This window comes from Saccopteryx leptura, chromosome 6 (genome assembly GCF_036850995.1).
Source record: "Saccopteryx leptura isolate mSacLep1 chromosome 6, mSacLep1_pri_phased_curated, whole genome shotgun sequence".
Classification (NCBI taxonomy): domain Eukaryota; kingdom Metazoa; phylum Chordata; class Mammalia; order Chiroptera; family Emballonuridae; genus Saccopteryx; species Saccopteryx leptura.
This window is the reverse complement of record NC_089508.1, coordinates 142,033,963-142,060,736: the sequence shown is the minus strand read 5'-3', so window position 1 is coordinate 142,060,736 and position 26,774 is coordinate 142,033,963. Positions and strand designations below refer to the sequence as shown.

Below are 26,774 nucleotides of genomic sequence, written 5' to 3'. Positions count from 1 at the left end.
TCCAGAGCAGAAGGTCCACAGGCAGCTTTGTCAGTTTTAAGTGCAAGATCAACACTAGAAAGACCATGTTGAATAAATTAATGCTCTGACAGGCAAGTACTATAACAGTTGAAAATAAGTTTCGCCTGACCAGGCGGTGGTGCAGTGGATAGAGCGTTGGATTGGGATGTGGAGGACCCAGGTTCAAGACCCCCCGAGGTCATCAGCTTGAGCTCATCTGGTTTGAGCAAAGCTCACCAGCTTGGACTCAAGGTCGCTGGCTCCAGCAAGGGGTTACTCGGTCTGCTGAAGGCCCGCGGTCAAGGCACATATGAGAAAGCAATCAATGAACAACTAAGGTGTCACAACGAAAAACTGATGATTGATGCTTCTCATCTCTCTCCGTTCCTGCCTGTCTGTCCCTGTCTATCCCTTTCTCTGACTCTCTCTGACTCTGTAAAAAAAAAAAAAAAAAAAAAAAAAAGTTTCATCCTAGTTTATCAGCTAAACGCTTAATCAATCTTTCACTGTCTTCACCAATTATGACTTATCTGTTCCTTAATAAACTTATAGCAGGGTTTCCTGTATTTGCAGAGAATTAACTCTCATTATATAGCTATTTAAGATTTTATATTATGATTAGTTTTTATACTCCTTGAATTAACAGTAATTACAAGATAGAAGTATCTGAGATGGCTCTTCTTGCTAATGGAGAAGTCCACCAGGGCTATGATGGAAGAATGGTCTAGGTGAAGAAAGTTAGAAGGCCAAGCAGGCAATGCCAGCTGATGACCCATCTACTGCTGATTAAGTGAATATGGCATCCTCTGTGCAAAGGAGAGTCAGACTTGCCTGGGCAGTTGAAGCCACTGTTTTCTCCAAGGTTTTTAGTTGCTGGTTGGTTGTATGAAATGTATGTGTGGCCCACCCCTGAGATGTTCTGTCATGGCCTCATGAGAGATGTGAACCTCTGTCTTCAAGAAACTCCTCAGACCATTTCGATTTGCAGGCTGGGGTAAGAACTACTGGTCCAAGACAGGGTCTGCATTAACCTGGAAGCTGTTTCCCAGTATCTTTGTGCCTATTTCCTAGTCATGCAACCAGGCACTGTGGGAATGTTATGTATGAACATCTCACTTTGCAGGTTCTCAGAGGCCCACCTACTTAGTTCGTTTCCAAACATTCATCGATGGTACAGAAAGCAGTTAGGGTGGCATAGCAGGGAATGTGTATTAGCACACATAGGGATGGGACTATTTATTGAGTTGACTTGGGGCAGGTGAATACTATGGGTGCATTAATATTAAATAGGATATTAAATATGAAATAAATCTTATTAAATGGCACATATGTGACAAGTACGCACTGTTCCAATGTCTGAGGCCGCGCTGCTGCTTCCCCGGGCTCTCAGCAGAGGAGGCTGACACACGAGGAAGAGGGAAACCAGCTCAAGCTCACATGCATCGGGAGTGGCAGAGTTTAAAATTGGAGAGTCCTTGCTTTTCAATTGCACACCAAACTTCTTTTAATATTTAAATTGTAACTGAGGTAGAATTTGCCAACAAATTAATAATTTCAAGATATTTCCAATGTTTGTGTAAAATAGTAATAGTCAAGTGGATGTCAATGTCAATCTCTCTCTCTCTCTCTCTCAAAATCAATTTAAAGAGAGAGAGAGAGAGGCATTGATTTGTTGTTCCACTATTTATGCATTCATTGGTTGATTCTTGGATGTGTGCTGGCCAGGGATCAAACCCACAGCCTTGGCCAATCAGACAATGCTCTAACCAACTGAGCTACCCCACCAAAGCCAATACCTCTCTTGAAGGAATTATACATTCCCAAATTAAAAGCTAAGCCTCTATTTTTAATGAGTATTCAATCAATGTGAGTGAATGCCTACACTAGGCCTGGGAGTCAGTGGTGAACTAGGGGTCACAGGCCCGGTGCAACTGGAGTTCACAGTTGCTGCCTGAAAAACACAAACTGCTAAATTCAGAACTGGCCACAGGGGGCTTTCTGGACAAATCAGGTCTCCAGAGAGGTAATGGCATTTCCTAGCACCCTAATCAGGAGGAACATGCCCAACTCATTTAAGTTGTATTTTCCTGTCTGTGCCCATGGACATAGCTAACCTCAAATTCTCTGCTACTATAGGCTAAGCACTGCTTCAAATCTCTCCGAAACCCTTAGCCAACATCATTCATTCGTTCTCACTGCTGGATTCCCCACTGCCTCTGAGAGGACCCCTGATTGGGGAGCCACCTTACAACCAGACAGATTAGTTTATCGTCCCACAAAGTTACTAAGTGTGATACACGTGTTCAGGGAAAATGGAGATGTGAGTTAAGAAGAAACATGACTTTTTGATCCAGGCAGGGAAGCATACATAATCTCCTCTAGAGCCTGTGAATGACTTCATTTTACACATAAAATTGTGTGGAATTGCCCTGCACAGCACTGAACACGGTACTTGAAAATAACCATCCTTAGAACAAGCTGCTGTACGCCGGCGAGGCATCCAGCAGCAGAGAATAAAATGCAGGCAAGTGTGATCTGAGTGATGTTCCAGGGAACAAACAAGCGGACACAGTGCTTATGTGGGACAGATCCTAAACCCTGCAAATGTCTGCCGTTAGGAGTAGAACAGCTCCGGGCGTGGTACTTGCAAAGGAAATGGGACACTGAAGGCCTGGCATGGCATAGAAATTTATAAAAATTAAGATAAATATTTTTAAATTGTGTAAAAGGGTTTTTCTCTTTTTTTGTGCAGTGTAACACTTTCTTTTTACAGACTGGTATAAAAATCCACACCTGGCAAGAATGGGGAAGCAACTAAAATTTTAAAACATCTTCAAAAACTAAGCCAAAGTGGGTTTTTAGCCATTTATCTAATATTTACCTGAATATTTAACCAAAAGCATCACTTTGGACCTGGTTAGTTCTATTAAAGTACATAAAGCTTTATTGAGAATTTTAAGGCAAAATAGGAGTTGGGTATATAAGAAGAGAAAGTATGAGATATATAGATAATAGCAGTCCCCAGCTTAAAGTGCCCTGCTTTGTAAGCACAATAAGTAAATCACACATAAAAAATTTAGAGGCGAGGTCTTAGCACATTACGGAGAAATTGTTGGCATCTTAAAATGGGTCATCTTACCCTTGTTATTAAATGACAGCGATCATTAAAATGCCAAACATATTTTGACAGAATTCACTTTATAAAATGTTAGCAAGCCTGTGTTTTTATTAGTTTGTTCCAAATCAATTTAGAAATTTCAATAGAATGCTTGTAAGTATTCCCCAAGCAATATCCATTCCTGACTTTCTGCACAAAAAAATATTACAAATTAATCAGATTTTCAGATTTCTGTATAATGGCTTTGCACATTTATTGCTTAATCCTATTATAAAATGCCATTATGATTGACACATTGCAGTGGAGACAGAAGTCAATTGAATAATATGTAGCAGTCAATTTTATTTGTAGCTTAATGTGCTGAAGTATTTTTTTTATATTTCCATTATTTATAAGTCTGTCCCTTTTGGAGAACATATAGAAGAGTTTATTTTAAGTGAGCCAATAATACCTTCTTTAAAATTTATAAGTGTGACAGAATTGTATCTTTTTTTTCTTGGTTGTTTATGGTGCGCAGGTAACAGAGTTTCCTTCCACTTGCGATTCATATGACAAATATCAGGGTTCAGGGTTTTGTTAAGGATGGCTTGGAATTGGATTTCAACCACTGAGAAAAATAGAAGCTACCAAATAAAAACCTTAAAAAATCTCTGTTTGCTCTATGTGTTTGTTTATGTATTCATATATTTATTGTTACAGCTATTCCCTTACCTGCTAGATGGTCTGTCCTGAGACAAAGCACATAAGCCCACACAGAAAAACTGTGTTTTAGAAGGCTTGACAGCATTGCTGTTTTGGTGGCATTTTATTTTTCATGCTTTGGTGTCCTACAGGATCTCAGCAAAGGAAGTAGGTTGTGGTCTATGATCAGCACAGTAAGGCTCCCTGGAGGTAGTGTGGGCTTCCTACTATTTCATTTAGCATCTAGGAAGTTGCTTAAAGAGATCCATATTTTTTTAGGACATCACATAATTTCCATAGGTGACATTGGAAAAGGCTTTGTTTTGGGGAAAACACATTTATAAGATTGACTGTGTATAAAATGTGTGTGGAGAAAGGCTTAAGCATATTAAGTTATATTAAGGGGTAACATAGTTGTATGTGGGCATGTCTGAGACCCCACTCTCTCTGGCTTTGGGAAATTACATTAGCTGTTGCCCTATGCATAAAAGATGCAGTTTCCAGCACAAACAACATTGGCATACCCCATGCAAACTCATGTACAGTGCAAACCCATCCTGACCCTGATGGCAGTGTCACTTTCCCTGCTGCTGTCATAGCCTCGTATGTCCTGGAATGACTTTGGCCATCTTCAATCTTCATTAGTAAAATTTATGCATTTGATGAGTGATTTGAGCATTGTAGCTTTGATAAACTGCTCTGCTATATCTTATGTCTCTTAATGTTATGTGATGTCACAGGAAAATGGGGTCACGGGCAGTTCCCAGTCTGGGCTGTATATTAAAGGAGCACCTCTCTTTTGAATTCCAGGGGCCAGAGGAAACCCGGCACTGTCAGAACCAGGCACGCCTGACCAGCACCAGGCCAGTCAGACCCATCCCCCATTCTCGGTTGGGCCACAGGTCAGTATCTCTCAACTGCTTTCCATTAGGATGAACATAGGATGATTTAACCATATAAAGGACCAAATAAATAATAATGAGTTCAATCCAATTAACTCCCAACAGAGAAAAAGAAGGTGATAAATGTTTGTATGGGAAGCTCTATGACTACATTATTTATTTAATACTATCAAGAAAAAATAAGTTTGCAGAACTTTCTTTATTTTTTATGAGATGCTGGTTTTAATAGTTTGAAGGGTTTTTTTTTTCTTCTTAAGACCCACTACAACTGTGCTGTTGGTAACTATGCAGTTTTCTAGAAAGTAAAACTTTAATGACTGGAATGTGAAGAAAATTAAGTTATTTCAACCTTACTATAGCTATTTTTGAAATACAAGATGTGATTTAATATAAAAAAGTTAATGCAATTTTAATGCAAGTTCAGCTTATTAAGTTTGACAATACTGTACATCACATGCAGTCCCTGCATTAATAAAGAAATGCATTCATTATTTTTTAAAGTCCAATATTGGTTTCTGCTGCCTGGTGTAGCTATATAGAGATGTAGAACACAATTTTAAAGGTGGGGCTTTTTTTTTCTTTTCACCTCTGTCATTTAGTGTGATGCTTTCAGAGTTCACCCCAATTTTATGAAAAAAGAAGCTGATATTTGAGCCTTTCTCTCTCTATTGCTGCCATTTTGTTCTTGGAAATTTATCACCTTCAGCATTCAAGGGCTTACCAGTTTCAGGCTTGAAACCCCAAGGTTTGAGCTTGGGTTGGTCTTGACTTTTTTGTTCCAGTGTCACCAAGTCTCCCTATGGCCTCAAATCCCAATGTCCTTCTCAGACACAAGGGCTAAGGACAGAGAGCCTGCAGAGATGTCTGATCTCTTATGAAAGCCCAGAGAAAGTTTACTGAGAATCACAGAAATTGGCCTTTTCTGGCTGTGTCCTTTGTGATTTTAAGCTTATGACATTGTGTGTGTGTGTGTGTGTGTGTGTGTGTGTGTGTGTGTGTGTGTGTAAATATGCCAGGGATAATGAACTCTCAGGCTTCTAGGTTATATAAGCAGTATGCTGACCTAGATAGCGAGAAGTGGTGGATGCCATGACCCACTAGAACAGTGGTTCTCAAACTTTTTGAGTCGGGGCGCATTTAAAATCTTACTAATAATTGTAGGCGCACTATATACAAATTTCTGAAAATTATGTTATAATAATTAAGTCAAATATTAAAGAAAAAAATATAAAGTCCAAGCATGCTTTTATGGTAATTAAAGAAATAAATATGAAAAAATTAAATTTATTCTGACATTAAAAAACATTTTTATGTTACATTTTTGAGTTAGGCTTTTTAGAATTCATAAAAAAGAGGGGTTAAAAATAAAAGAAAAGACAAAAAAGTTATCTTTATATATATATATATATATATATATATATATATATATATATAGATACATTCTCAGTAAGATTTAGTAAATTCGGCAGGTCCTGGAGCGAATGTGTTATGTTTTTTCATTCTTGTGTTTATGAGAAACATGCGGCTAATGTGTCCTAACAATTTCTTGAATGTTTGGGTATATATTTGAAAGGCAAACTCTCATTTCCTCATCAATACATTGAAGAATTACTCTTAATTGTGTTGAAGGTAGAAAATCCTAATTCATATAAATAGGATGTTGAAAATGGTAGTAAAATGTTCAAAGCCTTTTTAGATATTGCCACATATTCTTCTTTTATAGAAATCCAAAAAGCTTCAAGAGACAATTCCTTATGTTTAACCATCAATCCAAAACCCCCACCATACATATCAGCTTAGCTTTACACCAAAGGATAGAAACTTGCCTCCAGTCTTTCTGGGGAACATGGGGGGTAGTGTAAACAATCCAGCGCCACAGCTTAACAGCCTTTTGCAACCTAATCAGCAAGTGAGGTGGGGGGTTGGGCAGACTGTCAGTTTACAGCCAATCCCCACACCTCTGTCCCTCAAAAATCTAAATTCCAAAAACCCTGTTGGTTTTTTGGTCCCCAACAGGCACATATTTCTCTGGAATGTCATAGGGCTTATCTGGAAATCTTCTAGGGCGCACCAGTACACCCTGGTGCACACTATGAGAACCACTGCACTAGAGAGTGCATGCCCTGCTTTAAACCAGCAAATTCAATGGATAAAATGCTACAGGCCCAAACCCCCAAGTCTGTGGCTTCTATGCAGTCTGAGGACTATCCATATGCCTTCCCTCTTAGCTTGAATTACTATTTGTCTAATTACTATAGTGATATAACACCAGCAATTTGAAGACCAGCTTATAATTTTGTACCAATTTCTAAGAAATGTTTATTTTGGAACTTTAGAGTACCTTTAAAAAAAAGGCACAGTTAATCTGTGTGAATTTAGTAAAGTCCAGCAAATAGGTTAGGAGCTAGGCCCACAGGGTCTAGAGCATTGGTTCTAAAACTAGGCTGCATGGTGTCCTAGGGCTACTGCAAAGGGCTCCCCAGAGGAAGCCATGAAGGGAGACTAGGAAATAACCAGAGTGGGCTCAACCCTCTTCCTCCCATTCTGCACTCACTTAAAGCGGCCACACTTCTCTAAATCTCTGTGACTTGAGAAGGTGAGATACGAAAGGGCTCTGGAACAGCTTGTTTAGACTTGAGCCCCCAACCCCCCAACCCCCCTCCCCACTGGACATGGGGTTTGGGGCAACCTACTAACCTGTCTGTGTCTCCCTGGTCAGATAGCAGGGTTAGCGTGCTGGACTAACAGCAGTGCTGGACAGTCCTGGCTGTTAGATGTGGGGCTTTGCACTGTACTTATACTGAATTACTTTTTACTTTATAGAATCATGCTGCATTAAAAAAAAGTTGAAACCCCTTTTATAAGAGTTTTGTATTGATTTGTCTAAAAAAAAAGTGGGCATGGTGTTATGCTTCACAAAACTCCCACAGGGGTACAATGACAGTCCTGGATCAGACACTCTAAGGTCAATGACCCTTTGGGTCATCTGGCCTGGCCAGGGCAAGAATCCTTCCTACGTGATCCTGGTGAAGAGCCCTTACCCTGCTCGAATATGTCTACTGCCCAAAGTCATACGGAAGAGGCTGCCTTTTCATATCCAACAATGGCTGTTGGCTAAATGGTGGACATATCATGTATTTTTAACATTGTTTGAACTGGACAAAGAATGTTAGAGTAATAAAAAAGGAAATACTTAAAACATTAAAAAATGTATCCACATTAATATTTTTGTTTTTCTATATTTCTTTTTAGATCTGGTCATTATACATATATACTTTTCCATTTTAACAATGACTTCATTATCATTTGCTTAATAATTTTCCATTTTATTTCATGTATTCTTATGTTATATACATTTTCTGTTTTTCTAAAAAGGTGTCATAATGACTCATTTTAGAGACTAGGTAATAATATCTTATCAAAGTTAGTACTGTAACAGACTATTTTTCAACATTTATGTATTTTAAAATGCAAGGCATATTTTCACGTGTTTACCTTTCTCCTGTTTGACTTCTATCTTCAGCCTATATCCTAGGAGAACATTCTGAGTCAAAGGAGTGAATATTTTGTAGTTTCTGATATGAATCTCCAAATTGCTTTCCAAAAGGCTCATGACAGGGTACATGCCCTAAATCTACACAATAGCATCACCACAGACTTACTAGCACCGAGTGAATCTTTTACATTACTTTTGCTAGTTTAATAGATGAGAACAGTATTTTGTTGCTATTTTTGAACCAAAAAAAATTCTACCAGTCTCAATGAATTCTTTCTGGAACAACATAGAATAAATTAGCAGTGAGTTTGAAATATGATATATAAGGGTAACATCAAATGAAACTTAATTGGAACAATAATATATAAGGATAAGGTATTACTTTTCAAGGTATTTGAGCTCCTCAGAGGATGTTAGAACCAAAGAGAATTTTCCAAAAATATAAGTAAAATGAAATTTTCATTTTTTTTCCTACTAGTCAACCTTTTTTTTCCCTGGACTTGACCATGTTTCTTAACTACTTGTTCAGGAACTTTCTGACCCTCTGTAAACAGAAGAAGTTTTGCTCTAAAAGCCCATTTCTCGGTTCCACTGGAAGGTGAGCTAGACTTCTGTGTTTCCTTGCAGCCGCTTCTGACGGCACAGCAGCTAGCCTCTGCTGTTGCTGGAGTGATGCCGGGAGGCACACCAGCCCTCAACCAGCCTATCCTGATTCCCTTCAACATGGCCGGACAGCTAGGAGGGCAGCAAGGACTGGTCCTCACACTGCCTACTGCAAACCTCACCAACATCCAAGGGCTTGTAGCAGCAGCTGCAGCCGGAGGCATTATGACTCTGCCATTGCAAAATCTACAAGGTAATCCACTGTGTTTGTGCGCCAAATAGGGCTCTATCCACTGGCCAGTTTTCTGTGCGGTGGACAAGTAATCCAAATGTTGAATATGGTTCAGAGCTACTTCCATCATAAAGGATATAGATGGCTTATAGAGAAAACCAAATTTCAAGTTGTCTTATGAATCTTTAGCTTGCTCAAGCCCTGGACTTTATCAGTCTTTACTTCCTAAGATTAATTTTAGGTCCTCTGGAAGCATCTATGAACAATCATTGCATGACCCATCAAAAATTTACATGTAAAATTATTGTGTTGTTACTTGAGGATCTGAGTTATTATCTCATGAGTTTTTCAATTTAGCCTCTTCACAGAAAAGTTAGACATGACTGGTGTGTGTGTGAAATGTTTGGAACATTTCAACAGGGATTACTTGAAATACTTAGTTTAATTATTATTTTACATTACTAAGTATATTTCAGTTATAATTATTAAACAAAATCATGTTACTTGGGATCATAGTTTATAATGAGAAAAATAGATTTGAATATTGACCCTTTCTGTTATATGAATATACTCTAACTTTACTTAGAAAGGGTAGTTTTCTTGATATTATAAATGTTTTGACTTTTCTTTAAGAGACTAGGTAACACACTGAGAAACTGATTTACAAAAGACTGCTTAAGAAGAAAAATGTTATGATACAAAATGCCTGAATATGATTAAGATGCTTAAAAAAGAGAAAACAAATTTACTTTGGACTAGCCAAAGATGTTTGTTTCACTATTGATGTAAATGTTAGCAATTAAATTTTTTTCTGCAGAGTGGAGTTTGGTTGGGTAAGTTTTTAGAACAACAATATAAAGTACTTTTTTTGGTTGATCAAGTGTCAGTGATCCTTATAACCTATTAAATTGGTCAGAGCATCAGTCTACAGATTAAGAAATTGACAAAATAAAAACTGGTTAACTCTTGATCCAAATTTCCTTATATACTGTTATGTTCTAATACCCCATCTACAGTTACCACTTCTTGACTTTTATTTTAATGTTTAGAACAAAGTCTCTCTTATACCATTAAATTATGCCAAGAAAGCTGCCATTCATAAATTATGCATGCGCGGGACACATTAATGAACAAACTTCGCTTGTTTCAGATTTGAGAGTGCCTGAGAAACCAGGATCTCCAGATTAAGCAAATAAGGCAGGAATAAACAAGGTGAAAGCAAAAGCAACAAAGTGGAGGGAGAGGCTTTTTAACGTAGGTGGATGATGAAATCTTAATGAAGAAATGAGCATTATCAAAACACAACCTTCCATTTAGAACATTTGAGTTTATGGGAATATTGGATATTATAAATAAACATAAGCTGGAGAAGTTTGTAGGTCATGAATTACCCTGCTTGGATAGAATGGGCAACAAAGTCAAGAGTCCAAAACCAGGTTTATTATATGTTTGGTATTCTTAGGGCATTATTACTTTGTTATTTTAAAAGTTCAAAATTAGTAACTGGTCCAGTCTGAACTTCTATTAAGATTTTCTTTCTCTCTCTCTCTCTGTCAATATAAAATTTAATATTAGTTTGCAGTTGGGAATTTGGTTCTTTTTAGCATCTTTGGTTTCAGAAAATAATTTTAAGGTCCTAATTAAGGAAGTTCAATAAGAGTCTAGCTCTTTTTGTCCCTTGGTGCTTCTCACATAACTTCTCCAGGACTTCGTCCTCAAGAGTGTGTTGGAGTTGACAGTCAAGCTCTTGTCTGTTACACGGCCAGTAAGGAAACATGTCTTTATTTGTTTCCGTCTTTGAGATTACAGTGATGTTGGGTTGTAGTGGTGGTGGTGGTAGGAGTTGGAGGGCAAGGTCACTAAAATACAAAAATCAAACATGCCCAGTTATAGGAAAAGCTTTCGAGTTAGCCTGAACACTTCAGCTCCTCCTCAACATTGTTTTTTGTTTGTTTGTTTTTTTAAATATCATTATGCAATGAATCCTTATTGCTAAACCATGGTTAGGACTGAAGAAAATTCCATCTTCCAGTTTCCTTGAGCTTTTCTGTTTCTTTCATATCTTCTCACATAATTTCTTCAGCACTCAGACCTCACTAGTCTAAGAAATGACTGACCGTCTCAGTGTCCTGGGTCTGGTGGTTCTCTTGGAACATGGGATTTTTACTGTTGAAACCATAAAAGTGCCCTGAAAGAGTTTTCTAAGGGTGATAAGGATGATAATGGGTGAAATGTCTCATATCTCCGTGGTGCCCAAGATCAGTGTCCCACCTGAAGGGCAATGCCAGTCTGTTACTTTGTCGGCCCAAGGGTAATATCACCACCTTTAGGAAACTGCAGCCCTTGACATTCCTCTTTTAAAGGTACTGATCTTATAAATGTGTTACACAATACCTCAGAAAGAGTTCTTGCACAGATTTATAAAGTCAACAGGGTAGAATATTCTGTCCCCTCCTCATGGCCCCGCATGGTCCAACCCTAGACAGTGAACACAGTGAACTTAACCCCAGGTTTCTAAGAGCCTTTTGAAACAAACAGTAAGTTTGCCCACTATAGAAGATCCTGCACCTTCTCGGGTGGGTCTGTAAAACAGGTTTGGTTGGTTAGTGTGAGGGCCAGGGACTTAAGTGTTAAAGCCTCCATACACCAGGCGTGGTTCCGCATGATTTCCCTTGCCTCCTTGTGAGGGGTTAAGGCTTTAGTCCTAATACAAGTTCCCCAGCTGAAATTGTCTTTGACTGTTCTGCAGCTTTCTGGCCCAGCCCTCCAGCCTATCTGTTCTTCTGGCGCAGAAGCTACAAATCTGCTAAGAAAATCTACTGATACCAGTTTTAAAGGGTATAGAATTTAGGGATATGTTTTTCAGTATTTTTCTCTTTACTAAAGGGATTGAGAACTGGTCCATTTTTGTTTTCTACCCAGTGACATGGCATATCTCTCAGAGCCTTGGAGGCCATGATTCATACATCTATTTTAGTGAGTACTAATGACTTGATGTTACATAGTCAGCTTTCTTAGCTCAGATGGCAACGGTCCTGCCACAGTGTCTTCTAAGCATGGTCCCCAGACCAGCGGCATCTGCACCTTATGGCAGCTTATTAGGAATACAGTCTCTTAGGTTCCACCCAGACTCACTAAACAAAGTCTTCATCTTTAAAAGATTCTAGGTGATTCTTACACTATGGCTAGTCTGTGGGACTTTTTCAAAATTTATTTAGCAACTCTGCTACTATCTCTGGATTCTGAGCATCTCAGAGTGATAGGAAGCCATGTGATTGCTGTCCCTCACCACCCCAGGCCTCTAAATGAGGATAATAATTGAAAGAATAATCTATTCGGGAATAATTTTGCTTCTGTTAGGACATTCAAGAAAGAGATGCACTCGTATCTCATCAATGGTGGGATCGTCTTATAAGAAAATAGGTGGGAATCTGGAGTTTAAAATCTTGCAGAATTTTAGGAATAGCCCTGAAGCCTTGCCTCAGGGATTGATTGTGGAATGAGATTTGGGGATTAGACTGTCAGTGAACAAATGGGCTACCTCATCAGTCACTGGCCAGACTAGAGATTGACTGCCCCATGTTAACAGTCCACTGCTTTGCAGTCAGCTGTTATGTGGTAGGAGGGGGAGCCTGGATGGTATGGCATGGAACATGGACAACATGTTTAAGAAACACGTTAGGACCTCCTTCATCAACGAAGGGACTGAGCAGTATATATGCTGGCTTGTCTGCTGGGATTACCATCTGCCCCTGTAAGGACCGCCTACAGGCACGGAGGACTGTAGACTGAGACTGAGACAAACTCAGTTCAAAGAGGCCAAAGGTAGGATCTAGGTTCTGAATATTTGAAGAGAAGTCCATGGGAGTTCTGGCTTGGATTCTAGCCCAGAAATGCTCTAAACTCAGCTAAGACCTAGAAATGAAGTAGGCATTGTCTCCTGTCTGACTTCTGAGAGCCCCTTTCCTCTCCATGTGCCTGGCACGGTCCCTTCCTTGGGTACCTCCATTCTTGTGTCCTTTGTATGCTGTGTGCTCATAGAGATGTGGTATCAGGTGACTGTCAGCAAACCCATACCTGTGAAATAAGACTAATAATGATGATAAACCTTAGAGAAAGAAAAATGGCTAAGTTTGCCCTGCCACATACTTTATAAACTTTTTTAAAAGTCAGTGTCTTCCATTTACTTATTACTTTGAAACATAATAAAACATTTAGCTGTTCTAAAAATATAATTTGCATTTGTCTTCATACGGGAGCTAGGTGATTATTCTATGTGGTAAATTAAAGTCCTCATTATGGAACTCATGCAAATGTGTTGGATTTTTTGCTTTTTTTATATTTGAACTGAAAATGTAGATAAATAGAGTGTCAACACAAGTGACGAGTAGCAAAGTGGTTAGAAGACGCAGAGGTGGGTCTACATTTAGGATAGATGATTCAGGTTAGTGACTTGCTCTCATCGCACAACTGTGGGGGATAACCCACTAATCACTGTGGGCAACATAAATGAAGACTCTAAATGTGCTACTTTGGAGATTTACATCAAACTGCGTGCATTCCAGTTAACTCCAGCATAACATTTAAATTAACAACCAAAAGTACATTAGAGAGTGCTGCTTAACCTGAACATGGCAAAGCAATTAGATTCGCAGCCAGTTGAACTCAAGGCCAAGGATGGTTTTCCCTGACCTTCGTACTGGCAGGAAATGTGCCCTGGTTTTCTCTGACTCTCCAAATCAAAGGCTGTGCCCAGTAAAGTATGTGGCAATAGTTTTGAGGTTAGAAGTTTCATGGAGAAGCCATCTAATATTTCCTTTTTTGTTTTGTTTTGTTGTCATTTTAATTGGGAGGTTATTTATAAAATTCATTAATCTTAAGTGCTTAGCTCAATAAACTTTGATAATTTTATACACCCTTGCAACCTCCATCCACTGCAATCAATACATAAAACATTTTATTATCTCCAAAAGTTTCCCTTGTGTCCCTTTGCGGCCAATCCCCACCTTTCAGTGAGGCAGCCGTGATCTGCTTTCTGACACTATCTATTAGTTTTGTCTGTTCTAGAACTTTATGGAAGTGGATTCATATAGCATGTGTTCTTTCATGTCTGGTTTTTCCTGATAGACATAATGTCTTTGAGCTTCCTTCATATTGTTGAATAGGTATGCAGTTTCTTTCGTCTCCAAGCATTGTTCCATCGTGAGAATATGCCACAGTTTGTCTGTCCACAGCCATTCTTGAGTCCTGTAGGCAGACATCGTGAAGGTCCTCTACCCTGGGGACAGGAGAGAGGGTCCTCTGCTGAGTGCCTTTGGGGCAGACCTTGGCCACTCTTCTCCTGGGCACTTGGCTACATGGAGAGGGAGATTCTTCTCAGTTCATTATCCCCCTTGACCACATCCTGAAGAAAAAGCTGAGGATATACCTTTCTTTGGGGGCTTTCTCAGCCATGGAAGCTTAGGGGTCAGTGGTTGCTTAAAGTTCTCAACAGTTAAAGATTTGTAACTGCTTTGGGAATCTGCTTCTTCTCTCAGAAAGCAAGAATGCTTCTGATCTTTATGTTTTCAATCAGTTCCATGTGAAAGATATATGTTTCAAGACATATATCTTTGGTCTAATTGATTTTGCTTTCTCACCTCCACACCTCTCTCTTTCATTTCAGTCGCTGTGGTATGAGGGCCTCTGGCTTCCCCGGGGTTCTTTGAATAGACTCCTGCCCAGAACCTTTGCCCAGGCAGTGCTGATGCACTCTTTCCCCAGAAAGCCTCAAACCTGCCATCTTCCTTGTACCTCCCAGTATTTCTGTTTTCTATTACCCGCTTTCCTTTATTCCTTTTCTGATAACACATATGACCTTCTATAATGCCTTAAAATCTCAATAAATAATGGAGTCTTTTTTCTTTTTAAATACTTTGGGTCATGCCTACTACTGTAGCCATGTAAGGCAGTGGAGGCAGCACTGTGACCATGGGCCTGGTGCTATCGAGGAGCATTTTGCCGTATAGTGTATTTATAACATGCATTGCTCCTGTCTGGCTCTGCTCCTAGGCATCTTTGTTTGGTTTAGTGATGTGGCCCAAGAACTAAAACAGTGCATGGATCATAAGAAGGGCTCAAGAATGAATGAATGAATGGGGAGGTTGAGGGACGGATGCTTGGATGCATGGAAAGATAAATAAATTTTAAAGAATTAGTAAGAGTTAGTCAAGTGAAGAGAGAAGTTAAGACAACATTCAATGTAGAGAAAAAGGATTGAAGAGCTTGGAGTTCACAGAGTTCTGTGAATCATTCTGGTTGTTATTGAAATGAAGATTTTAGGGAGTCTGCAGTGGCAAGCTATCAGACTGGAGGAGAAGGCAGGGATAACGCTGGCGGGCCTCTGTTCCTTTCCTGTGTGTGCTGAGTGACCATCACAAGGCCTGGTATTGGAAACATATATACTTACGGACAAGGCAGTTACACCATGATATTTGCATAGCTATATGTTTGCATTTACTAGTTATACCTCTATAATTCCAGGGCTTCGAAGTGTCTTGTAATATAAGAAGCACGAAAGACCAAAAGTTGTTTATTAGAGAAAAAAAGAAAAAGAAACCCAAACAAAGTTTTGGAATCAGAGAATAAGTCAAAGGGCAGACACATCATGTTATATAGTTTTAATTATCTTGTTTTGTTTTTTTGCTAATTTCATTCATTTGCTCAAAAATACTGATTTCTTGTCTTAGGGTATAGACCTGAACAAAACAGAAAGTCCCTGAAGGCACTTCTTTGCTAGTCCAGGGATTAATGTGGGTGGAGGGGGTAGAAGGTGACAGGGAGGGGACAGATGTATTTTGTATTTTGTATTTTGTACAGGGTCATCAGTGTCAGTCTCCCACTGGCCACAGATCCAAAGGACACAGGGCCATGTGGAAGAGTGTCCCAGGGAGAAGTTCTAAGTGCTAGGAAAAGTTAACCACAGATTCTCAATAAAGCAACGTTAAACAACCTGATTGACAGATGTTTGTATCTTTAGCTGTCACTAGGCTATGCTACGGTAACAACAGGTACACAACCTCACTAAGGCATAATAAGATAATTTCTTTATTTCCCAATGCATGTTAGCTTGAGGTCAGCAGTGGCTCTGCTGTACATCTGCATTCGGAATTCTGAACTTGGGTTCACAAATGGCCCGCACACTTCCACTCACATCCTGTTGGTCAGACAAGTTACCTGGTCAGGCCTGCTGCCAGTGATCATGAAGGCACTCCTTAGGAGAGGGTGCTCTTCCTGCATGTAATTGGAAACAAGGTGCTACGTTGTTCAGTGGCCACTGAAGCTGCACCTCATGAGTATTTGACTTAGGAGAACATCAACATTCCTGCCCACACTGAGATTTTACAATTCGATTAGGTCAACCCATTGAGGAGCACGGCCCCTCTGTGGGGTTACTTACAACACCGCACACTATTCCTTAAAGTATATTTCTCATATTTATTGAATTCAAGTGATAAATATAAAAATGAATAAGAAATAGGTGGAACAACTGGGAAACATTTAAAATAGCAAATGAACATACATAAGTAAGTGTGACTCGCTATGTGACATTTATGTAAGAAAGGCAAAACAGTAGGGACAGAAAAGGGTCAGAGGTGACCAAACTTAGATGGGTGGGGAAGGGGATGAATTAACTGTAAAGAAGTTTAAGGGAATTTGGGGGCTGATGCAACTGTTCTCTGTCTTGATCATGGTGGTAATTACTTAACTATATGCAGTTTTTAAAGATGTAAAACTGTTCATGAGAAAGGGAAAATTTTATGTTTGTAAAATATACCTCAATTTTTTCAAAAAAAGAAAACAACTGTGCTGTGGTGCTTATATAATACCAATTTATTTTGAAACATTAAAAATAATGGGTAAGGCCTGACCAGGCGGTGGTGCAGTGGATAGAGCGTCGGACTGGGATGTAGAGGACCCAGGTTCAAGACCCCAAGGTCGCCAGATTGAGCGTGGGCTCATCTGGCTTGAACAAAAAAAAAAAAAAAAAAAAAAGGCTTACCAGCTTGGACCCAAGGTCGTGGGCTCGAGCAAGGGTTTACTGGGTCTGCTGAAGTCCCGCGGTCTAGGCACATATGAGAAAGCAAACAATGAACAACTAAGGGGTGGCAACGAAAAACTGATGATTGATGCTTCTCATCTCTCTCCGTTCCTATCTGTCTGTCCCTATCTATCCCTCTCTCTGACTCTCTCTGTCCCTGTAAAAAAAAAATAATAATAATGGGTGAGTACAAAACTACTAATAAAATGAAAGCTAGAGAAATCCTCATGGAAATGAGAAACTCAAGTTGTCACATTAAAGAACATGGTAATGGCTCTATTTCTCAGAGGCAGATGTGAACAATAAATAATAAATATTTAAATTCACACAATTTGATCCCAGGTTTTTAAAAGCCTGTTTTTTCCTACCCCTCTACCACACACACCACAGAAAGAAGAAAAGAAAAATACTATATACAACAAAGTGGTACTTGTGGACTCTAGACAGTGAGATGTTATGCATGATTGCTTTCCTTCTTAAAGATGCTACATTAAGCCTGACCAGGTGGTGGCACAGTGGATAGAGCATCAGACTGGGATGCAGAGGACCCAGGTTCGAGACCCCGAGGTTGCCAGTTTGAGCGCGGGCTCATCTGGCTTGAGCAAAAGGCTCGCCAGCTTGGACCCAAGGTTGCTGCTCAAGCAAGGGGTTACTTGGTCTGCTGAAGGCCCACGGTGAAGGCACATATGAGAAAGCAGTCAATGAACAACTAAGGTGTTGCAACGAAAAACTGGTGATTGATGCTTCTCATCTCTCTCCGTTCCTGTCTGTCTGTCCCTATCTATCCCTCTCTCTGACTCTCTCTCTGTCCCTGTAAAAAAAAAAAAAAATGAAAAAGGTGGTAAAAATAAAAAAATTAAAAAAAGATGCTACATTAATAAGTATTATTTCAAAATCAAAATACTTTGTATTCATTAAGGTGAAAGATCATATCCAAAATGTCATTACTAACATTGACAAGGTTAAGTCTATGAGTCTGTTGTCTTAACCTCTAACCACCTTTGTAAGAAAGCATCTCTCAACTCAAAGTGAATTAGTTCTCAAATTAAAACAATATAGCCACAAAGCAACTCTATGTATTATGTATAAGCAACATTTAATATGAATAAAATTGCCTTTAAATGCTTTGATTTTATTGATCATAGGAGAAACTGTTGGTGGGAAGTGGATAGGGGTGAGAATGTGGACTTACCATTCTGGTATCATTCTTGAAAAAGAAAACAATTAGGCATCCATGTACGATGTTATTCCTTGTGATTTATTTTTGTGCTAGTCTCATGATGGCCACAGTCAGAAAGTTGCATCCCCAGGGGCATTGTGAACATCTGAGTAGAGGTCTACTATCACTCGCAGAAAGGACAAGGGACAATGCAGTCCCCACCACAGAAATGAAGAGCACATATTCTGGCTTTCATATGTGATGAATTTTCAGCCCGTGGTTGTGGCTTGCTCACAACGTCCAATACTGAAAATACTTGGTGCATAAATTCATATTTGCAGTGTTATTCAGAAGAGCCCCACAAAGAATAATACAAGCCATACAATAATACCACCTCTACTTTAAAAAAGTTAGGAAAAGCTGTTGCAACATGTTTTACTCGGTCAGTTATGCAAACCTCCACAACTCCGAAGCTTCAGACTTTTCATTTACAGGACCTGGAGAGCCCATTCTGTATTACGTAATCCTTTAAGCAGGTGTTGCTGGGGCACTAGGGCATGGATTAAACTGGAAGCATGTGAATGAGGAGTACCACTAGTATACTGTGTACTTAAAAGATACTGTCAATATAATAAAGCATTGTCAAAGGATAATGGTTTCTAATTGCCATATAATGTCAAAGCATTTCTTTTCAAAACAGACAGCAAAGTAATGTGATCCTGGTTTTGCACATGATAAGACTATACATCCATCAGGGCTCTTGATGGCATCTAATGAGGCCTCTACACTAGGGTGTGCAAACTGGCTTAGATTCCAAGCCCACCTTTGGAGCTGTTTTCAGGATGGCTGCCACTAGAATGGCACTGATGCCTAAAAGAGGGGAAATGAAATGCTTCTCAATCTGCATTATCACAGATGAGAGGGAACTGGGATTACTTGTTCAAATTTTCTCTGGAACCAAATATAAAGGACTTCTGTATATTCAGAGAGTGGGGAAGTACTGAAAATAGGGAGATTAGAATGGGTCCCTGTTCTCCTCTGTCCAAATATTTAGAGAAGAAAGCTAATGCTCTCCAAGAACACCCTGTCTTTTCTTATCTGTGCAGTCATTGCAAGACAGATTCCCAGTGCGAGGTCGCAGCTATTAGCTCTCAGCCCCGTCTAGGGAAAAGCTAAACTCTTTTCTTCCTATGAGCTGTGCACAAAGATGGATTGATCAATTTTACTAATACTTACTAAGCATCTGTTATTTGCCAGGTACTGTGCCAGGATGCTGGTGTCACTGCTGAAGGCAGAGAACCGATTTAGGAGAAATGAACAAGGTGGGCTTGGTGGGGCTTGGTGAGGGATTAAGTGTAGAAGGATAAGAGGAAAGGGAGGGAGATTGCTAATTCAGTTCTATGTGATTAGTTCAAGTTTCCTGTAGAAAATTTACATGGAGATATCAGTAGCTGGTTGGAAATACATGGATCCAAAAATCAGAATGGAATCGATGCTGGAGCTCCTGAAACTATCAGCATTTATGACCATGACCAAGGAGGGAAGAAACTGCTGGGGTAGAACAGATTAGGGAAGGAACACAAAAATTCCAACCCCTGGCAGAGAGAAGCTCAGGCCCAGTGGAGTGTGAGCAAGAATCCCCAACATGTATGGCTTTTCTACATCAGGTTGGGCTAGGACACCTGTAACTCCTTGGGTTCAATGCTCTTCCACTGGACATAATGTATACATTCACAATGGAGCTTTTGATTGTTGCTTACCCTTGAAGCCAAAAACTGTAATGGTCAGTTTACTTGTTTTTTATAAATTTTTATTAATTTTAATGGGGTGACATCAATAAATCTTGTCATTCAATTATGTTGCATACCCATCACCCAAAGTCAGAATGACTTTTTATCTTGTCAAGGCATACCAGTTTTCATGTATAAAGAAGCTGTTTTAAGAGCTTGTACAGAAAAGCTTCAACAGTGTTTGCTCTTTTGCTAAAAAATAACTCAATTGGTTTAAATCTGTTATTTAAAAATGTAGTTGTAGCCTTAAATTTTCAAAATGAAAATGTTTGAGTATTTTTTCTTTCTTTCAGCACTTTGGTCCGTGTCTGCTGTGGCCATGCAGGGCACTGTTATGCTTAGTGCGGGAGGAGAATGTCTGTGCCTGGGGAAACTGTAGTTTAGATAATACAGTTTTAATTTTTGGAAATGGTGTATCTTGGAAAATTATGTCTTACTGTAAGCAAAGTTAATCTTGGAAAACCTGTTGTACCACTTTAACCTTTTCCTTTGGTGCAGTGTCATCTTCATTCCCCCAAATTATATTAATCAGCTGTGCTCACCAAGTTTATAGCCAAAACAAAAAAATAACAAAAACAAACAGAAAAAGAACTTAGTATGTTTGCCACTCGTCACAGGATTAAAACTGACACAAACATACAGGTTCATTAACACATTCTCATGTATCTCGGTTCCCCTGTGTGCCATTATTTCAGAAATTCTTAGCAGAGCACATATATATATTCAACATTTGACATAAGATAATTTGAGTACTGTGTTTGGAAAATAACTCACATGGGGAAAAGTTACATTAAATAAATAATAGAGATAAAATTTATACTTCCATACATTTCAAAGCTAATGTCACTAACTTACAATGGAATTGTAACACGAAGACACAGTGCTGTAATTTGATTGATTTGTTTTGACAGCAGCCAAATAATTGAGAGTGAAAGGTGTCAGCACAGATGAAATATTGTATAAGCCATGTTCAGAAGGCAACCCCGGCAGCGGCAGCAACTGGAGTTTTATTTCCTTTGATTCCGTACTGGTACTCACCTCCAGTTTATTATAAAACCATGACAGTGTACTAGTTCCCCAATTAGGGAGACTTTTATGGAACAGCTAGAAATAGAAGTTTGTCAAATAGTTGAACAATAGATATAGGCAAAAGGATCGAAGATGGTTACAGTGCACTGGGCTTAATTATATCAGCCTTTCCCTTTCTTTTGCAAGTTGCTGCTTTCCTGCATTTTACTTTTATGAAGGGATTCTGAGTCAGAGCAAATATAAGATCCCATTTTCTAGCCCCTTGACAAGAGATGAGCAAAAGAGAGGGGTGTGCATATCACCATCTCTGGTGATAAAGTACTCACCCAACTAAAAACCCAAATGCCTGCTAAGAATAAGATTTGAGGTCTTCAGTTCATATAAAAGCTAAATGGCCAAGGAAGGATTAATTCAGAAGAAAATCTCTGCCCAGCATGACCTCTGAGCATGGTGGTGAGCAGTGTGGGCCATGAATCACACTGACCCGGTTTAATTCCAGCCTCACAGCTTTCCAGCTTTGTGCCTGGGCAAGGCACTCTGAATTTTGAAATGTGCTTTCCTCACATATATTGTTTTAGTATAATTAACAAGTATTTTATTTCTGGAAAAAAAGCTTATTGATATTTCTTCTGTTTTATTTTAATTTTCCTCAGATTTTTACAGGGTGTAATAAGGACTGAGTGTGAACTGTATAAAGCATGCTAGTGTAGTGGCTGACTCGGAGTAAGTACACATGAATGAGAGCTACTTTTGTCATGGAGAGCTGCTGGGCCCAGCATGGTGGCCATGAGCCACATCTGGCTATGTGGCTAGTCCGAACGGAGATATGCTACAATGTAAAACGCACACAGGTACAAAAAATCATGTTGAAATAATATTGTGGATGTATTAGATCAAACACAATATATCATTAAAATTAATTTCACCTTTTTCTTTTTACTTTCTTAATATAGTTATTAGATATTTTTTAATTATATATGTGGCTCACATATTTCTGTTGGATAACATGGTCTGGCGTGGAGGAACTTCATATACCCATATATATGTGCCAATGGTTAACAGCTGTGTTTATTAAAAAACAATAATTGTCACACGTTTGAATTGTGGACTTTTAAACAGAAAATCATAAAGCATCCTCTTTGGTCAATAAAATTAGACACACAATTTGTGTGTCCTCTGCTGTGGTTTAGGAACTGCTTGGGATATTTATACAATAAAAAAAAGATGAAATTTTTATGAACAATTTTCATTGATCAGAATCCAAACTTCTCTTTCATTTTGTAAAATTATTGCACTTTATAGTTTCAAATATATAATAAAATGATCTAGAATTTTTTTTTTCTGAAGCTGGAAACGGGGAGGCAGTCAGACTCCCGCATGCGCCCGACCGGGATCCATCCCGCACGCCCACCAGGGGCAACGCTCTGCCCATCCAGGGCATCGCTCTGTCGCAACCAGAGCCACTCTAGCACCTGAGGCAGAGGCCACAGAGCCATCACCAGCTCCTGGGCCATCCTTTGCTCCAAGGGAGCCTCAGCTGCGGGAGGGGAAGAGAGAGACAGAGAGGAAGGAGAGGGGTAGGGGTGAAGAAGCAGGTGGGCGCCTCTCCTGTGTGCCCTGGCCAGGAATCGAACCCGGGACTTCAGCACGCCAGGCCGATGCTCTACCACTGAGCCAACCGGCCAGGGCTAGATCTAGAATTTTAAAATGTTAACATTTTGCCATATCTGCTTAAGATCTTTTATCTTCAAAATTAAATATTATAAATAATGCTAAAGTCCTCCTTTACCTTCCCTCTCCCAACAGTCATTCCATGGCATTCACCCCTCCTAGAAAGTGACCACTATCTCTCCAGTGCATGTTTTTATAAATTCACTACATATATACATGAAATATACAGTATTATTTGGGGTATATTATAATTTTACATGTCAGCACACTCTATATTTTTATTTCCTGCCTATTTCTTTTAACATTTTCTTTTTGGATTTGACCATGTTGATTCATGTAGATACTGATATATTTGAACTTATTTCAATCATCTTATTTTGTGGGGGTTTTTTTTATCATGCTTTTTTGCCCTTTCTTCCTGTCTTATATTCTAATGGACTTACTGAGTATTCTTTGACTTACTAGGTTAGAAGTTAAACATCTATTTTTATTCTTTTAGTTGTTATTAGTATATTTTGAATATGCTTTTGAGTTAAAGAGATAAATCAATATTTCCACTAAACTTTCTATCATTTCTTTCAGTCACAACTTATTGATCATTCTTTCCAATCTTCTATTTTATAATTTCCCAGCATTAATAACTATTAATATTATTCTGCTTACAAGATCACTTAGCTTTCATTACATTTGCAAAATCCTTTACTCATCATTATGTTTTGTATCTTGTGTTTTCCTTCCAGAGCTTTCTGATTTTTTCAGTGAAGGCCTCCGAATAATAAATTGAGTTTTATTTGTTTGAAAATGCCCCTTTTGCCCTTATTTTTTTGTTTGTTTACCTGGGCTTAGAATTCTAAGTTAATAGTTATTATTTTTAGTAAATAAATAAATTACCTTCTGACTTCAGTGTTTTGCTGATAATAAATATATTGTCAATTTGTCATTCCTTCATAGATAAAATGATTTTTTAAATTTATTCATTTACTTTTTTAAAAGATTTTATTTATTTGCTTTAGAGAGGAGAGAGAGAGAGAGAGAGAGAGAAAAGGGGGGAGGAGCAGGAAGCATCAACTCTCATATGTGCCTTGACCAGGTAAGCCTGGGACTTCATACCAACCACCTCAGCATTCCAAGTTGATGCTTTATTCACTGTACCACCACAGGTCAGGCAAAATGATTTTTTAAATTGTGGTTCATATTAAGGTATTTCTCTTTGAGATTCACAGTTTTACTATGAAAGACCCTAATGTAGATTTATTGTTATATTGCTTAGGACTCGTGATTCTTGATATTTCAGTAATTATCTCTTCTCCTCTGGTCTCTCAATTTTTTCTACAAGGGCTCCTATTACATGTATACTGAACCATCTCATTCTATCTTCTATGTCCCTTAACCTCCCTCACATATTTTCTTTTTATATTTAGTGTTGTATGTTTTTGTGATTTCCTTATATTTGTTATTCAGTTTACTAATTCTCTCTATAGTTATACTTAGCCTTATATTTAACTTTAATTTTCAATTTGATGATCATATATTTCACTTCTAGAAGTTGTATTTGATTTCTTTCTGTCTCTTTTTGGTGAGAGGAGGGGAGACAGTGAGACAGACTGCTGGTGCATGTGCCCCAACTGGGATCCATCCTGCAACCCCTGTCTAGGCCCATGCTTGAATCAAGCTATTTTTAGTATGTGAGACTGACATGCTCAGACTAACTGAGCTATCCTCAGTGCCCAGGAAAAGGGACAGAAGGAGTAGAGGGAGGGGGAGAGAAGCAGATGATCACTTCTCTTGTATGTTCTAGCCAGGAATCCAACTGAGTCAACCTGCCAGGACCATATTTGGTTTCTTGATGGTTCCTATTTTTTCTTATTTCTCTTTAATCACTTTAAATATACTTTTTAAATAGTCTTCTTCAAATTGTCCTTTAGCTTAAGTATGTGAGGATCTAATTACTGCTTTCTCCCTCTTTTTCATAGTGGAACATTTTCATGCATGGTAGATAAATTTTTACTAAACTTCCTTTAAGAAGAAATGGTTTGTCTATTAAATTATGCAATGTCAGATTGCATAATTTTTGCTAAGAAGAGGCTTTGCATTTGGTTCTGCCAAATAACTCTATACACTATGAAATACTCAGACCTGGTTTTCAATTTCTTACAGATATTTTTCCCTACCCATATCCTTTAACAGACATAATCATCTTGGGGCCAGTGAATGGGTTTGTCTCATTTCTTTTCACTTTAGAACCAGCCCTCTCCAGGTTCTGGATTTTTACAAGGGCCTTGCTTCCAACATTTCCCTGTGCAATTCCCAAACATCAGCCCCAAGCAGGCCAAACTTTTGCTCCTGTCTGCTCTCAGAGTGACTTTGTCAGCTAATAGTCTTGGTGGTCTTGATTTCTGTTGCCAGAGAGTCTTTCTTTCTGTGTGTATAATTAAATTTTTGATATATTTTATCCACAATATCTCCACATTGGAAGCAGAAATGATACTCATGTTAGGTCAACCTAATATTTTGCTAGGAATGTCTGTTCCTCTTCCTTTTGTCAATTTCTTTAGGTAGGTCAAGTCTGGATAACTAATTCTTAGCAGACATAATAATTTCAAGCACTTGATTGAATATGGTCATGATTTAAATCAAATGTTTTCTGGAACATATCAATTTGCAAATATGGAATTATTGAAAACATTTAGTAAGAAAGTAATAGGCCCATTACAAATATATCTAATATTCTGCTCTAGCATTTCCTCTTGGATAATCTTGAGTGATAGATACATCTATGTTTCTTATTAAACAAATCAATTCTGTATGCTTGCCCAAGGTTATTCAGCTAACTTTGGTCTTAAAATAAGTCTAACAGAGATCATAAGTAGGTTAAGAAATAGTTCAATTTCAGAAAAAAATGTAAAATGTAAAACTTTTTAATTTTAATTTTTGGATATTTGAAAATTTCTGTGTTTTGAGTATTTTTAAATTTAAATTTTTATTAAAATAAAATTTAATTTATCATTCATCATTAGAGATCTGTAAATTAATTATGAATTAATTCTGCATTTAAAAAATTCTTAATATTTTAATTTTGAAATATTTAAACCATAGCAGTAGTGTACAGGAAATAGCACAAAGAACACCTGAGCACCTACACTGCTCATAAAAATTTGAGGATCAAAAAATGTGTAGATATTCCAGTACTTTCAGCCTTTTGTATGTTGGATTTTCACCAATGAAATAAAAGTTGAGTTTGCATCTTATTTGCATAATCAAACAACTTTCTTTGACTTGTCATTTGCTTTTCTGATGTTCTTGTTTAATAAAAAAAATCAAAAGCTTCTTTTTTAAATCACTTTATATTCATTTTGAAATATCCCCTAATTTTTGTGAGCAGTATACCACACTGTTCTATTAAATTCTAACATTTTATTATTCTTGCTTTGCATTGTTTCTTTAAAAAATATTATAAATACAGTTGAAATACTTTCTGTAACTCTCCCAGATCCCATTCTCCTCCCTTATTTTTTGTTCTTTTTAAAAAATTATCTAAAGTATGCATAACATAAAATTTACCACTTTATCTATTTTTTAGTATACAAATTGGTGACATTAAACACATTCATATTGTGTAATCATCACCACCATCATTTCTAAACTTTTCCATCTTTCACAGCTGAAACTCTGTATCTAGTAAACAATAATTTCCCATTACCCCTGCCCCTAATTCCTGGCAACCATTATCATACTTTCTTTCTCTATGAATGTGACTCCTCTAAGAACCTCCTTTATGAGCAATTGTACAATATTTGTCCTTTTGTGGCTGGCTTATTTCACTTAACACAATGTCTTTAAGATTTATCCATATGGTACCATGTGTCAGAATTTTCTTCCCTTTTCTTTTTTTTTTACAAAGACAGAGGGATAGACAGGGACAGACAGACAGGAATGGAGAGATGAGAAGCATCAATCATTAGTTTTTCATTGTGCATTGTGACATCTTAGTTGTTCATTGATTGCTTTCTCAT

General features: G+C 38.2%; 1 protein-coding gene across 1 annotated transcript in view; it reads left to right on the top strand.

Annotated features, from left to right (window-relative positions):
* POU6F2 (POU class 6 homeobox 2) overlaps positions 1-26,774 on the top strand; it is a 609,603-nt gene that overhangs the window by 286,047 nt on the left and 296,782 nt on the right. Inside the window, exons 4-5 of the mRNA XM_066343683.1 lie at positions 4,610-4,701; positions 8,825-9,053. Of these exons, the coding sequence (XP_066199780.1) occupies positions 4,610-4,701; positions 8,825-9,053 (321 nt within the window). The remainder of the gene's footprint in view (positions 1-4,609; positions 4,702-8,824; positions 9,054-26,774) is intronic.